Genomic DNA, 14,809 nt, shown 5'->3' with positions numbered 1-14,809 from the left:
GTTGTACCTTATGACTGATTTGGATATGTTCTCCAACAACCTGGACATGGGTAAATGCTATCTTTATGACCCCTCCCTGGCTGAGGATGTGCTGAGTCATCTGTGAAAAAAACAATCAAACGTCAGTTACCGCAGTTTGAACTGCCATCAAATTGGTTCTGACTCATAACGACCCTGTATAGGGTTTCCAAGGAGCAGCTGGGGGGTTTGAACTGCTGACATTGGGGTTCAACTGGACCTCGTGGTCCAGTTACCACTCTGTTGTTGTTGTTAATTGCTGTCTGACTCATATCTACCCTTTATAGTGTTTCCAAGGAGTAGTTGGTGAGTTTGAACCGCTGACCTTTTGGTTCCAACTGATCTTGCAGTCAATTGATTTATCCTACAGCACCACATCAGGGTAATTCTCTTTAACAAATATTTATTTCAGAAAAAAGTGCTTTATTCAGTAATACTTAAAGAAGCAACGAAAATATTAATAGGAATTTTAAAAGGCTAACGGAAAGGAGATGTAAATGCTGTAGGGTTTCCGAGGAGCGGCTGGTGAGTTTGAACCGTAGACTTTGCAGTTCCAACTAAATTTGCAATTGAGTGCTTACCCTAGAGCACTATAATTCTACAGCAGTGGGCACAGACAGAAATTTGTGGGTGGCGTAGGACCGGGCAGTACTTCCTTCTACTGTACACAGATTGGCTAGGAGTCACAATGAACTCAGCCACCAATAACAATACAATGATAATTTGATGTTCAACTTTTTGAGGTGCCTCCAAACTTTTCCTGAGTGGCTGGATCATTTTACACTCCCACCAACAGTGAGGTTCTATTTGAGAGGTCACCTTTTAATGTAAAGTGTTACAGAAGATACAAAGCACCACTTGCTTAATCCCACTGCACCTAGAAAGTCAACTATTTGAGATTCCTTCCTTCCTCTTGCTTCCTCACGCTGAGCTGCCATTTCTTCTGCTCTTCTGGATCCTCTGACCCCGATCCTCCCTAAGCAAACATGACTGTCCTCAAATTCGTGGGTGCCATCACATTCCATGCAGGACCAGGTCAGGGTGTAGCAGCCATCGGAAGTGACCCTTGAGTCCCAGTCTCTGTCCCTCTGTGCCTGCAAGGAAGCCACTCCCTGTCACCCACCTCTTGGGCAGCATTCCCAGACCTTCCTCCCACTTATCGCTTTCTGGGCACTGTATGCACACTCACCCCTCTCATCGTTGAGGGGTGCTGGGCTCTGTCCTGTCTCGTGGTGGGGTGACAGATCCTGGATGTCATTCCTGCATGGGCTTCTAGCCCAACCACACCGCACCCCGCCCTTCATTCATGCATCCAACTGGTCTGCAGAGGGTGGCCTGTGACCAGCCACTTAAAATTGCTGTCTAGCTTCCCAAATTGTCCATCAGAAGCGTTTTTTTACGGCTTGCTTGTTTTATGCACATACATCTGAAATAAGGACAATTCTCTGTAACTGGTGTTTGGTGGCATTGAATTTTCCATGGCACTTAACAACAAGAAGAAGCTTCCAGAAAGCCTTTGAAGAAGATTACTGCGTCCAGGCAGGTCTGCCCTTTTTATTTAAAAAACAAACAAACAAACAAAAAACTGTGGTAAGAACATATATAGCAAAACATTTACCAACTTAATAATTTTTACAATTCAGTAACGTGGGTTACAATTTTGCAGCCATTGTCCTTTTCCGACTTTGTCCACCAACACTGACTTAAACTCAAGCCCACTGCTGTAAAGTTGATTCTCTTAGTGGCCCTGCAGGATGAAGCAGGACTGCCAGAGTTTCCAAGGTTGTAATTATTACCAAGGCAGGCTTTCACATCTTGCTCCAGCAGAGCAGCTGGTGGGTTTAAACTGCTGACTTTTGGTTAGTGCTTAACCACTGTGCCACCAGGACTCCTTAACAGTAACTCTCTCATTTCTCCTTCCTGGGATCTGCTTTGTAAATGTGTCCCTGGGAATCATCTCAAGAGTCGATTTATAAAGCAGGAACCACGTTGGTGGGAATTGTATTCCTAATTAAGGACTTGACATCGAAGAAATGATAAGTATGATCAACGATGTACAATTATAATCATATACAGAAAAGTCTTAAGGAGCTCTGGTAGCGTAGTGGTTACGACTCGGGCTGCGAACCTTAAGGTCAGCGGTTCGAAACTACCAGCCGCTCCGCGGGAGAAAGATAAGGCTTTCTACTCCCGTAAAGATTTACACCCTCGGAAACCCTGTACAGGGTCGCTATGGGTCGGAACTGACTCGAGGGCACTTAACAACAACAACAAACAACAGAAAAGTCTTACCCAAGAATGGTAACATCCTGCCTCCATTTAGGAAAGGTCTATTTCTTTTAAACCCTGTTAGCGTTTGATCTCTTCAGGGAAACTTAACAGTGCTTTCCTGGAGAAGCATTGTTCCTCTGAGGAAACCCAGGTCAAGTGTTGCCGGCAGCAGAGGCCCTGGAAGCGGCTCTTTAAACTTGTCAAGTTGAGAAGTACCTGTAAGATGGCAAAACAGTCCCTGCAGCAATTTCTCAAGTTTCTTTGGCAGGAAAAGAGGTTTTTGCTATAGTTTATTATATCTTAAATCATAAAAATTGGTATTTAAAAATTTTTTCAAGGATGGTGTCAGAGGAGAATATTGAAAGTGCCATGGGCTGCCAAAAGAACCAATAGATCCGTTTTGGAAGAAGTGCAGCCAGAGTGTTCCTTGGAGGCCAGAACGACCAAACTTCGTCTCTCATACTTTGGACATATTATCAGGAGGGACCAGTCGCTGGAGAAGGATATCATGTTTGGTAAGGTGGAGGGTCAGAGAAAAAGAGGAAGACCCCCAATGAGATGAATTGGCCAAGTGGCAGCATCGATAGACTCAAGTGTGGCAACAGTAGTGAGGTTGGCCCAGAATCGGGCAGTGTTTTGTTCTGCTGTACATAGAGTCGCTATGGGTTGGTATCGACTTGATGGCACCTAACAACAACAACTGACAAAAGAGTCCTGGTGTGGCCCTGTGGGAAAAGCACTCGACTGAAAGATCGGTTTGGTGGTTCCGGTTGGTGGTTCCTACTTATCAACTGATCCTCAGAAACCCTATACAGGGTAACTATGAGTCAGAACCAACTAACAGTACTTGACACCATTGATAAATGCAATTAATCAATGATGGAACTAGTGAGTTGAATTGAAGATCACTTTTTATTACTTATCTTACAAAGTGCTTATATTTAGGTACAATGTGGTCTAGGAAGGAAACTGTGGTACAAACCCAATTTTTTAGTTAGTATTTTATAAATATTGAATTCGTATTTACACAGCCAACATCTTCAAATAGAAATAGTTCATGCTTGTAGTGTCACGGACACTCCTAGCTGACCCATGAAAAGATGTAATAGAATGGAGAAGACAAATCCTTTGGGCAATGAAAAATCTTGGAATAAGTCAACTGAAGCTTCTCAGTGTAAGAAAATACAAAATTAGGAAGAAAAAGACATTCCGTGATTTTAAATGTACAGTGTTTAAATGTTATATTTAAAGATTTAATTAAGAATATCCTGAACTTTAGGGGGACGAGAGTTTATGAAACATTTTGATTTCTGCTGTTTATGAAAACATTGACCATCTTAACTAATGCAAATCTCGTTGTTGTTGTTAAGTGCTGTCGTGTTGGGTGGCACTTGTAGCAACCCCGTATAGGATTTTGAAGGAGTGGCTGGTGAGTTTGAACAGCTGACTGTGGTTCAAACTGCCTTTGTGATCCTGTGCTTATCCTACAGAGCCCCATCAAGATAATTCTCTTCATAAATACTTTCTTCAGAAAAAATATTTTATTCATTAAAAGTTAAAGACTTAAATCTTATCAGGTTAGTGGGATATTTTTTGTAAGTTCTTATTGTAAACTGAGTGATAGTTTACATGGGAGAACATTGGCTTTACACCATTGTTTCATTGCAACGATTACAATCTCCTCTGTGCATCATTACTCAACAGTATTTGCTTCCATTCCCTGTTTTTTTTTTGGGGGGGTGGCGGGGGGATGTACACAGAGACACTCAGGAATATATAATAGTTTAACCAACCGAAGGGCACATTCTGCAAGCCTGCCTCCTGGCTGCCAGTACCTAGTCCCTATTTCCATGAGTCTAGAGTCCTCAGCTGCTGTATCTCTTCATGTCTCCATCTCTGACTCCATCTCTGGTGTCCCTGCTTCTCTGGTTAGGGTCCTACACTCTTCTTGTGCTCTTCTCTCTTGATGGTCCTAGGCTCCTCTGTTCCTGGAATGTAAGATTAACTACTTCCCCTTTTTGGTATAAAACTTCTACCTTTACAGTTCTGACAGTTGCAATTAGTCATGATAACAATTTCTCACTATTGAATTGTAAGAATCTTATTCCCATCTCCTTTCACCAGACCCATCTAGACAAGATGAAAGCTATTCAGTGGGGACTCTATCTTCCCTCACACACTCGTAAACTAAACTCCCTCTTGAAACCTTGTAAGCCAGTCACTTTGTGCCTTTATTGCCCCCTCACTTTAGGTAGCCAATGTCCAAGTTGCCCATCCCTATCTACCTACCATGCATACAGAGGGGATAGGATTGATACTTGATGTGAGGTCTCCTTCCCTCTCAGTTGGTATTTTGAGCTACTACATCCATAAGTATACGTCAAGTTCATTACATTGTAGCAATTTACACTTGCTTCGTTATCAATTTTTTTTTTTTTTTTATCTTCCTCTAGTCAAAGCTGGGTTGTATGAAGAAAATATGGCATCATGATTGGAGGAGATTCATTAACAACCTGCGATATGTATATGATACAACTTTGCTTGCTGAAAGTGAAGAGGACTTAAATTATTTACTAATGAAGATCAACGAGCACAGCCTTCGGTATGGATTGCATCTCAATGTAAGGAAAACAAAAATCCTCACCACTGGACCAATAAACAACATTCTTATCAATGGAGAAAAGATTGAAGTTGTCAAGGACTTCATTCTTCTTGGATCAACAATCAACACTCATGGAAGCAGCAGTCAAGAAATCAACTGACGTATTGCATTGGACAAATCTGCTGCACAAGACCTTTTTAAAGTGTTGAAGAACGAAGATGTCAGCTTGAGGACTAAGGTGCACCTGACCCAAGCCATGGTGTTTTCAATAACCTCATATGCATGCGAAAGCTGGCTGGTGAACAAAGAAGATCGTAGAAGAATTGATGCATTTGAGTTATGGTGTTGGAGGAGAATATTGAAAGTGCCATGGGCTGCCAAAAGAACCAACAGATCTGTGTTGGAAGAAGTGCATCCTTGGAGGCCAGGATGGCCAAACTTTATCCCTCATACTTCAGACATATTGTCAGGAGGGACCAATCACTGGAGAAGGCTATCATGTTTGGTAAAGTGGAGGGTCAGAGAAAAAGAGGAAAACCCCCAGCGAGATGGATTGGCAAAGTGGCAGCATCAATGGGCTCAAATGTGGCAACAATTGTGAGGTTGGCCCAGGATCAGGCAGTGTTTCATTCTGCTGTGCATAGAGTCTCTATGAGTTGGTGCCAACTCGATGGCACCTAACAACAACAACAAGTCAAGTTCTGATTATCAAGCTCTCGAGGCTAGGTCGAAATGGGTACTATCTGCAAGTTTGGGTGTTCTTGTGCATCTCCCCTCACTTTATATCAGCTGGATGCTTCACTCTCAGCTCTAGCCCTCTGTGGCTATGTCCTTGTCCATGGGCTCAGGAGTCCCCAGGTCTCATCACACTTCAGACCAACCAGCCCTTCCTCTTCTTTCTCTCATCTCCAGGTCAACAGGAGTCTATGGAACGTGGTTGAACTCAGCCCATATCTTCATTGCTGCCTTTTCCCGTCTTCCACTCACCAGTAGACCAACATGGTCGCCAGCAAGCTTACATGCCTGCTCTTGTTCCCTTTGAGTTGCAGTCTTGGAGAGGGGTTTGTCTTGAGGGACTTGATTGCTTGCCTTGATGACTCCCAGTGAACAACTTGCTTGTTCTTGTGGTAGCCTCAGGTTAGTTTTTTAAAGAGGTATTTGAAGCGTATTCAAAGTACTCTATGTCTCATTGTACAAGAAATGTGTGGCCAGTATGGTCACTTACAAATGTTGTTGTTGTGAAGTGTTGTCAAGTCGATTCCGACCCATGGTGACCCTGTATAAGGTTTCTGAGGAACAGCTGGTGAGCTTGAAATGCCGACCTTGCAGTTCAAATGACTTTGCAGTCTGGCACATTAACCCACAACGCCACATCAAAAATCCAAGCTATATTAAAAATACCCTGGGGTTTTTTCCCCCCGTGTCTTTTTAAACTGATGGAATTTGTTGTTTTTTTTTTGGGGGGCGCTGATATTTGTGAATGAGGGCAGGGGAAAGAAAAAGTCAGTGAAAGAACATTTAAAATGGAGAGTGTGATTCTATAAGAACTATTTCAGAATGAAAGAAAATGGATGTTGGTAGCATGAATGTCCTATGAATGGTTAACACCGGTCAGCATTCGAGATTGTGCTCAGTGCTAACTGATGACCAAGCTTCTAAAAATAGGGCTGTTGGAAAGGAATTGTACTGTATACATTGAATATATAGAAAATCAACTGAGGAAATCTAATAGGTCTAGCTTTTGAATTTAAAAATAAGCTTAGGAACTTTAAAAACACATTTCTTTTAAACCAAGAGAAAAACAGCTACAGTGAAATTTCCAAATAACTAACAGGTTAGAAAAAAATCTCTCTGGAGTCTTGCCCATTGGGTGAGGTTCCTTCTGGTTTTACTGCACCATCAAGGCTAACCATGGCAGTGAGAGCCCTCTTTACACTATTCATGAGGGGAAGACGCTGAGGTCTCAGTACTTACACACCTTGGCTGTCTTTCTGTCTTTTTATGAACTGAGATCAGTACTAAAACCAAACCTGCTGTGGTTGATTCTGACTCATAATCCTATAGGTCAGAGTTGAACAGCCCCATAGGGTTTCCAAGGCTGTAAATTTTGATGGAAACACACCGTTACATCTTTCTCTCTCGGAGCCTTTGATGGGCTTAAACAAACCATTCGGTTAGCAGCCCAGCGCTTTAAACACGGCACTACCAGGAATGCTACACGAGATCAGTACACTACCCCAGAGAATACCCTAGGCACTGTTTTACTGCAAAAATTTACTCTATTTCATAAACTCTTGGATTTCAAGTAGGCGTATCTAACTTTACATTTAAACAAATTCTTTCCCATACACAGCACAAGTTAACAAGACTTTGGTAAACTGCACAAGTCTGTCATGTTCATAAATAATACTGTGAATAAAATAGAATTTTACAATGTAGAAACTAAATAAGAGTTCTTACCCTTATCTCCAATCCCACTCACAACTTGAATTGTGGTAGAATAGAGCACCACGTTAAGTATTCACATCTCCCGGACTTGTGCTTATATCTATGATAACCGCTATCACATTTTCTAAAATGAGAGATGCTTTTTACTAGAGTGGTTTTCAAACTAGGATTCTCGGGCAGCCCAGAGAATGAAGTCTCAGCGTCCTGACTGGAAGGTATCCACTGTAGGAAGTGAATTCACTCCTCCTGGGCATCTAGAATGTTCCACAGTGAGACCTGGGAAGAGCTGCCACTTGACAGGCCCACCTTGCTTTAACAGGGCTTGAAAGTTTCCCGACTCTGACAAGGTACAGTCTTACCACTTTACTACAGCTTGATTTAGTGGAAAATACTTGAGTTTTCATTCTCTGACAGGTTTCCACATTACAGAGGTTGTAGCTCTCGGGAGAACTGACCAAACAGCCACTCAGATCATTTTCTGTAGGGTTCACTTCTCTCTCTCAGTCTGGTTGTGAAAGGCTGCAAGGATACAGAAGGACAGAGGGCACTTCTCAAGTCTAGAAGATTGTCCAGTTAGTACAACATCAAGTGTAACACGCTAGTGAACGGTTTGTGTCCTTCACCACATACAGCTAAGCTGAGAATGGGAAATGACATCTTTTTTCATCAGATTGTTAGTGGAGCACATTTTATAATTTAAAACCAAGTATGTTGTGGCCTGTAGCACCAAATCCATCATTCGGAAACTAATTCAGAAAATAAGGAAGAAATGAAAATGTTGTAGCAAAGCTGTGGTCTTTTGCTGAATCAGGGATAGGTGTGGTGCTGCGAGTTAAGGCGCTGGACTGCAAGGTCGGCTTGAGCCACAAGGTCAGTGGTTCAAACTCAACAGCCACTCCTCGGAAACCCTATATAGAGTTGCTATGAGTTGGAATTGACTCGACGGCACTTAACAACAACAACAACAATATCAATGGATAAGACCCCTGGATGATGCGAATGGTTTACGCTTGACTGCTAACCGCAAGGTTGGCAGTTTGAACCCATCCTGCCACTCTGAAGAAGAAAGGGCTGATGATCTATTTTCTGTGAAGATTACAGCTCAAAATTCATTTGGGGGCAGTTCTTGTCTGTAACACATGGGGTTCTCATGAGTTGGAACTGACTCAGTGGCAACAGGTGAGAGTGGACGTTGGAGGTTAAAGTGTGACTAAGGTCAGGCTCAACACTCATTATTCATGGACTTATAAACATAGTGACAAGATATTACATACAGAAGATCTGGCCATGTTCCAGCCTGCCCCCTCCCCCCCCCCCCCCCCCCCCCCCCCCCCCCCCCCCCCCCCCCCCCCCCCCCCCCCCCCCCCCCCCCCCCCCCCATGTATATATATAACCTCCCTGTCAGGGCAGCACTCTGTGTGGGGATGAAAAATAGGCTCCATCTGTATGGAGCAATTGCACTTGACTAGGAAGGAAAATGAGCTCTGGTAGCGTAGTGGTTACGAATCGGGCCGCAAACCACAAGGTCAGCAGTTTGAAACTACCAGCTGTTCCGCGGGAGAAAGATAAGGTTTTCGGCTCCCATAAAGATTTACAGCCTCGGAAACCCTGTACAGGGTCGCTATGAATCAGAACCGACTCCACGGCACGTAACAACAACAACAGGAAGGAAAATGCAAGATATTTTTGTTGGCACATTAAAAAGCAAACAGGTTGCCCACAAAGAATGGTTAAGAATCATGTTTTATTTCATATTGTTAAAAAAAAAAACAAAAAAGAAAGAAAGATAAGAAGACTAGGCTGGGGTCCTGGTGTGGCCGCTATAGGATAAGCACTGGACCACAAAGTCATTTGAATCTCAAGGTCAGTGGTTCAAACTCACCAGCCGCTCCTCGGAGACCCTTACAGGGTGGCTATGAGTGAGCAACAACTGGGTGGCACTTAACAACAACAACAATGTGATGACTGGAAGTGCAGGTACCTTGGCAGGCCAGAGCAGATGACGTCATGGGCGGTATACGGCTCTTGGGCAGGACTCTCCCCACCCCTGGTTTAAACAAACAATTTTTCTGGCAACAGTAGTTAACTTTTAACCTCCCATGGAAAAACTTCGCAATTTCAAATATTTGATATGCACTTAATTGCTTTTATATACTCATATAAAGGACATCTTCATGATAATCAGCTGACTTAACCTTGTAGAAGAATTTCTCTTAAAAGAAAGTTCAAATCCTTTCTTATGTATCTGGGACTAACTAGTATTCTCTTGATCATTATCCACTTTAACAGTCTTAAATTTTTTCTTGAAATTTAGGAAGTGGAAAAAATAGGCTTACTTGTGCATTTCCGATCAAAGCTCAAAATGCCATTTTCACAATGAATACCTAAGGTATACTTGTCCATCGTAGCTGTCCAGGGCAGCTATAACAGAAATGCCACAAAGGGGTGGCTTTTCTCATGGTTTAGGAGGCTGGAAGTCTGAACTCGGGGCATGTGCTGTAGGGGGAGACTTCTCTCTGTCAGTCCAGGAGGAAAGTCCTTGTTTCTTCTGAGTTTCTGCTCCTGGGTGATCTTCTTGTAGCTTGGTATTTCTCTGCTCCAAACCTGCTTGCTTATTTTACGCATTTTATATTTTATAAGAGACTGACCAAAGACATACCCTAGAGCACCCCTGCCTACTAATGTAACAAAGACAACTCACTTCCAAATGGGATTATAACATAGGCATAGAGGTTAGGATTTAGAATACATATTTTTTAGAGAAATAACTCAGTCCATAATATTCTACCCTCTGCCCCTCCCCAATTCATGTCTTTGTCACGTGCAAAACACAGTCATCCCATCCGATCATCCCCAAAGTCTTTAAGCAATTCCAAGTCCAAAATCTCATCTTCTGAATCATCTAAATCAAATATATGTGAGACTTTCGGCACCTATTCCATCCTGGGACAAAATTCCTCTTCATCTGTAATCCTGTGAAGTCTGGAATACAAGTTATCTGTTGCCAAAGTATAATGGTGGAAGAGGCCAAGGTCGACCTTCCCACTACAAATGGGAGAAACTGGCGGGGAAGAAGGGATAGTAGACATCAAGTAGATCCCAAACCCAGCAGAACAATTACAATAACTCTTAAGGCTTGAAAATGATCCTATCTCCTCTGAGATCACCTGGGCAATGGCCAGCCCTCTGGACTCTGGGTGTTGGCCATGGCCTCTGCAAGTTCCTTGGTCCTGAGTTGTAGCTATGTCTTCTAGTCCTTCTGCGATGACAACTCTGCTCCTTTGACGTAGGTGGCTCCATTCTCTAGTCTATCTGAGTTTGTAACCCAACATCCTGGACCCTGTTCTTCTGTCCCTTGTGCACGGCAGGCAGCCTTGTGCCTTAAGCGTTGGGTGCTGATCCTCTTCCCTGATCACATCTTAACACAGCCCTACACTCCAAAACTAATTTGGCCAACGTCCAACTCTGAAACCTAGGAGACTGTGGAGGATTCTTTGAGACCCGGGAGACCATGGCCCCACCCTTTGACACAGAAAAGACTCTGCTTCCTGTGCTCCTCCCAACAGTTCTGCTTACCTCCAAGCTACTCCAAGGATGGCCCTTTTCTTGGAGAACACCAGATGGAGATCTTTTGACCTATTCTTGCCTATAGAATTCCATGAGGCAGACAGCATTCCTTCCCTTCATTCTTTTTCTGTTGCTATCAAATTATGCTGATGGGTTTTCTGCTGTGGTGGTAGGTTACACGCATGAGTCACAGGCTTAATTTCTTTTACAAAAGATTGTGTAGTTATGTGTTTTATGAACATTCTAGGACACATGTCCTTAGTTTGTACAACAGAATTTTCCAAATCGTTGAGCTCCGTGTTCATTTTAAGTTCATCTCTTTCCTCTTGTATTTTACGACCAGCTGCATGGAGAAGCCGTGCGGCCCCTTTAAGGTCCTGCTTAGAAATTTCATTCAGATTCATCAATTACAAGTTAAACCTCCTATCAAATATTTTTGAACAGAATTCAGACATGTTCTTTGTTCCTGCATAAAAAGCATCGCCCTTCCTTCATGTCCAACACGTTCTTCTAAAGCTTCACCAGAAACACATTTAATATAGAAGCACATTGAATGTCCACATTGCTAGGAACACTTTATTGCTGGTGCCATAAGTATTCTCTAAAATGATAAGAGGCTTTCTTCTACCTTCCTTCCTTCCAAGCCCTTACCAGAATTGCCTTGGACGTCCATAATTCTACCAACAGTCTCTTCAAGGTAATCAAGGCATTTACTATTGTTACACCTAAAACCTCTCCAGCCTCTACCCATTACCCAGTTCCAAAACCGCTTGCACATTGCAGTGGTTAGAGCAGCACCTCATTTTTCTGGTACCAAGTTCTGTCTTAGTTATCCAGCGCTGCTGTAACAGAGACACCACAAGTGGATGGCCTTAAACCGAAATGTAATCTTTCACTGTTTAGGAGGCTAGATGTCTGAATTCTGACTGCTGATCAGAGAAGGCTTTCTCTGTCTATAAGCTCTGAAGGGAAGTCTTTGTCTCTTCTGTTCCTCTGACTTAGCATCTCTCTTCTCCTATTTCTGCTTACTTAATCTGTTCATTTTATAAGCAGGTAACTCATGACACATCTCTACTAATCCTGTTGCATCAACATAAGAAAAACAACCGATTCTCAAATGTGATTAAAACCACTGGCACAGTGGTTGGGATTGACAACACGTAGTTGGGGGGATAGAATTCAATCCATAGTGCTGCCCTGGTTTATCTCAATTCCCTCAGTGGCTGAAGGTTATCTTGAGAGGAGCTGCAGTCCCACCTGCTCAAACCAGAGACTCAACCTCTAGAGGGGACCTGCTCATCGTCACTTGTCATGAAATGTGCAGTTTGATATCCCGGCCTTCACATGCAATTTCAGAAACTCAGATGACACTAAGGGCCTAAAGGACCACATGGACTTGGCCTAAATCTTTTTTTAGTTCAGTTTGGCAAACATCCCAAGTGAAACTCAACTCCAAGTTAAAAGTATCAGTAGAGATAGAGCTAAGTACATCTGCGGACTTTCGGGTGCCCAGAGCTCTGGACAGCTTGGGAACAGCAAACCGAATTGTCCAAAGCTGACGTGAGTGCAGGGCCCTGCAGCTTTATTGCACGCAACAGCTGCCACAGTGCCATGGGAGCCCAGGGACACAGAACACTGAGCCCTCGGCTCTGGTGGTTGGGTTGCTGTGAATGTCATTAAAGGCTGAGCCTGGAACTTCACTTTGCACCCACCTCTCCGTGTCAAAAAAAAGCAGATGTTACCCGACTGTAAGCCACAGGGTTAAGAATTGCACACATTAAAGCTGAGGAACCTGGTCTCTTCTATTCCATCTGCTCCCTCACTTCTGGTCTCTTGTTACTCACCAGTCTGATCTGCACTTTGGTTTTGGATTTTAGAACTGAGATTATGATGAAGTTGTCCACAGAGGACATACTAGATGGCTAAATCATCTACTCTGGCCCGCCCACTGCTGGACTTACTGGCCTTGCTGGCCCAGCCCGGGTCTCCAAGGAGCAGGGGAGGAGTGTGCATGTCCAGTCTGGTCGTGCCTGTCTGCGCCTGCTCCTTGGCATTCACTTCCAGCTTGCTCTCTCCCAGACTGCTGGTGCTCCCAGTCACCAGCAGGGGAGGCACTGGACTCCTTATCCTGCTCTCCAGCGGGAGCTGTGGAGTGCTGCTTAGATGAGAGGAGGATGCAGAGGTGGGTGCCGGTGGGCAGGTCTTCCTTCCAGAAGCCTGTTGCTCAGCCTCCTGGTTGGCCCAGTTCTGTTCTGTCATCAGCAGGTGGTGACAGTTGTAGTGACCAGCAGGATGGCCTTTCCGGTGCTCCTCAGACAGTGCTACCATTTTGAAATCCGTTGGTGGAGGGGCTCCTGGGTATCCCACGGCCATTGTCTGTCCCAGGGAAGAGGCAGAATGGGTGTAGTAAGGTGGAAATCCAATGGTGACAGCAGGTGGGGCAGACTGGGAGGGGAGGAGGAGTGGATTAATGGCGCTAGGCTTGGTGGCCACTATACTGGTCTCAGCGGCATGTGGGCTGTAACGGTTAGTCATGCCCTGCTTGAGTTTTTTCCAGCCCAGATGGTAGATCTCCAGCATATTAAGTAAGAGAGACACACAGGCCACCACCAGCATGAAGATGATGAAGATGGTCTTCTCGGTGGGTCTAGAAATGAAGCAGTCCACTGTGTTGGGGCAGGGCCACCGGTCACAACGGTGGAGGGGTTTCAGCTCAAAGCCATAGAGAAAGTACTGCCCAACTATGAAGCCCACCTCAAAGAGAGTCTTAAAGATGATGTTGAAGACATAGGTGCGGAGCAGAGTACCCGCTATCCGGACCCTGCCCCGATCATCACGGACGGGCAGCTTCTCTCTCTTCTCAGTCTTGCTGGGCAGCTGCTGGCCTGCTGCCCCGGGCCGTGGGCTGTCTCTGCTCAGCAGCTCCTTATCTCGCTCCTTGTTCTTCTCCTCCATGCGTACAATGTGCAGCACGTGTCCCAGGTAGATGAGGGTGGGTGTGGAGACGAAGATGATCTGTAGCACCCAGAAGCGAATGTGGGAGATGGGGAAGGCTTGGTCATAGCAGACATTTTCGCAGCCTGGCTGCTGCGTGTTGCAAGTAAAGTCAGACTGTTCATCTCCCCAGACTTCTTCTGCAGCAGCTCCCAGCACCAAGATTCTGAAGATGAACAGCACCGTCAGCCAGACCTTGCCAATGACTGTGGAATGCTCTTGTGCATTCTCCAGCAGTCTTCCCAGGAAGCTCCAGTCACCCATTGCTCCAGACTCCTGGCCTGTAATGAGACCACGACTTGTGAATAAACAGAGACAGAGAAGCTGTGGGATCCAGCCCCCTAGAGCACCTTGCTGTGGTTTACTGACGAGTTTTACTGATGGCACAAATATTTTGTGTTCAACCACTAAGCTAAAGGTTGGCAGTTAGAACCCAGTGGTGCTCTGGAAAAGAAACCACGCAATTTGCTTTCATAAAGACTTAAACCTCACCCATTGCTGTGGAGTTGATTCCAACTCGCAGTGACCCTCTCTCTCTATAAGGTTTCCGGGAACATCATTCTTTATGAAAGCAGACAGCTTCATCTTTCTCCATAAAGAAAATCCCCTGAGACGTTCTACTTTGTAACACATGGGGTTGCCATGAGTCAGCATTGACTCAAGAGTAACAGGTTTGGTTTTGGTTGGTTTTATTAGAGGAAAGTTTGTTGGGCAGCTATATGCCCACTTCCAAATGTTGACAGTGGTGCACATCTCTCTCCAGGAACGTAGACTTAACCTACTTACACATAAGTATTAGACTTCGTAAGTTGTTGTTGTTGTTAAATGCTGTTGAGTCAGTTCCAGCTCATAGCAACTCTGCACAGGGTTTCTGAGGCTATAAGTCTTTATGGGAGCAGAAAGCCTCAT

At 44.4% G+C, this 14,809-nt stretch overlaps 1 protein-coding gene across 1 annotated transcript; it reads right to left on the bottom strand.

The window, feature by feature from the left end:
* Positions 1–12,820: 12,820 nt before the first annotated feature.
* On the bottom strand, positions 12,821–14,164 carry GJA3 (gap junction protein, alpha 3, 46kDa). Its single transcript, XM_006831969.1, has one exon. The coding sequence runs from the start codon at positions 14,162–14,164 to the stop codon at positions 12,821–12,823; it is 1,344 nt and encodes a 447-aa protein (XP_006832032.1).
* Positions 14,165–14,809: the final 645 nt, after the last annotated feature.

This window comes from Chrysochloris asiatica, unplaced genomic scaffold, assembly GCF_000296735.1.
Source record: "Chrysochloris asiatica unplaced genomic scaffold, ChrAsi1.0 scaffold00005, whole genome shotgun sequence".
Classification (NCBI taxonomy): Eukaryota; Metazoa; Chordata; class Mammalia; order Afrosoricida; family Chrysochloridae; genus Chrysochloris; species Chrysochloris asiatica.
The sequence above is the reverse complement of the archived record's forward strand: the minus strand, read 5'-3'. Positions and strand labels throughout refer to the sequence as shown.

Coding starts and splice junctions, on each gene's coding strand:
- GJA3 (XM_006831969.1), bottom strand. CDS start 14,164: ATGGGTGACTGGAGCTTCCTGGGAAGACTGCTGGAGAATGCACAAGAG.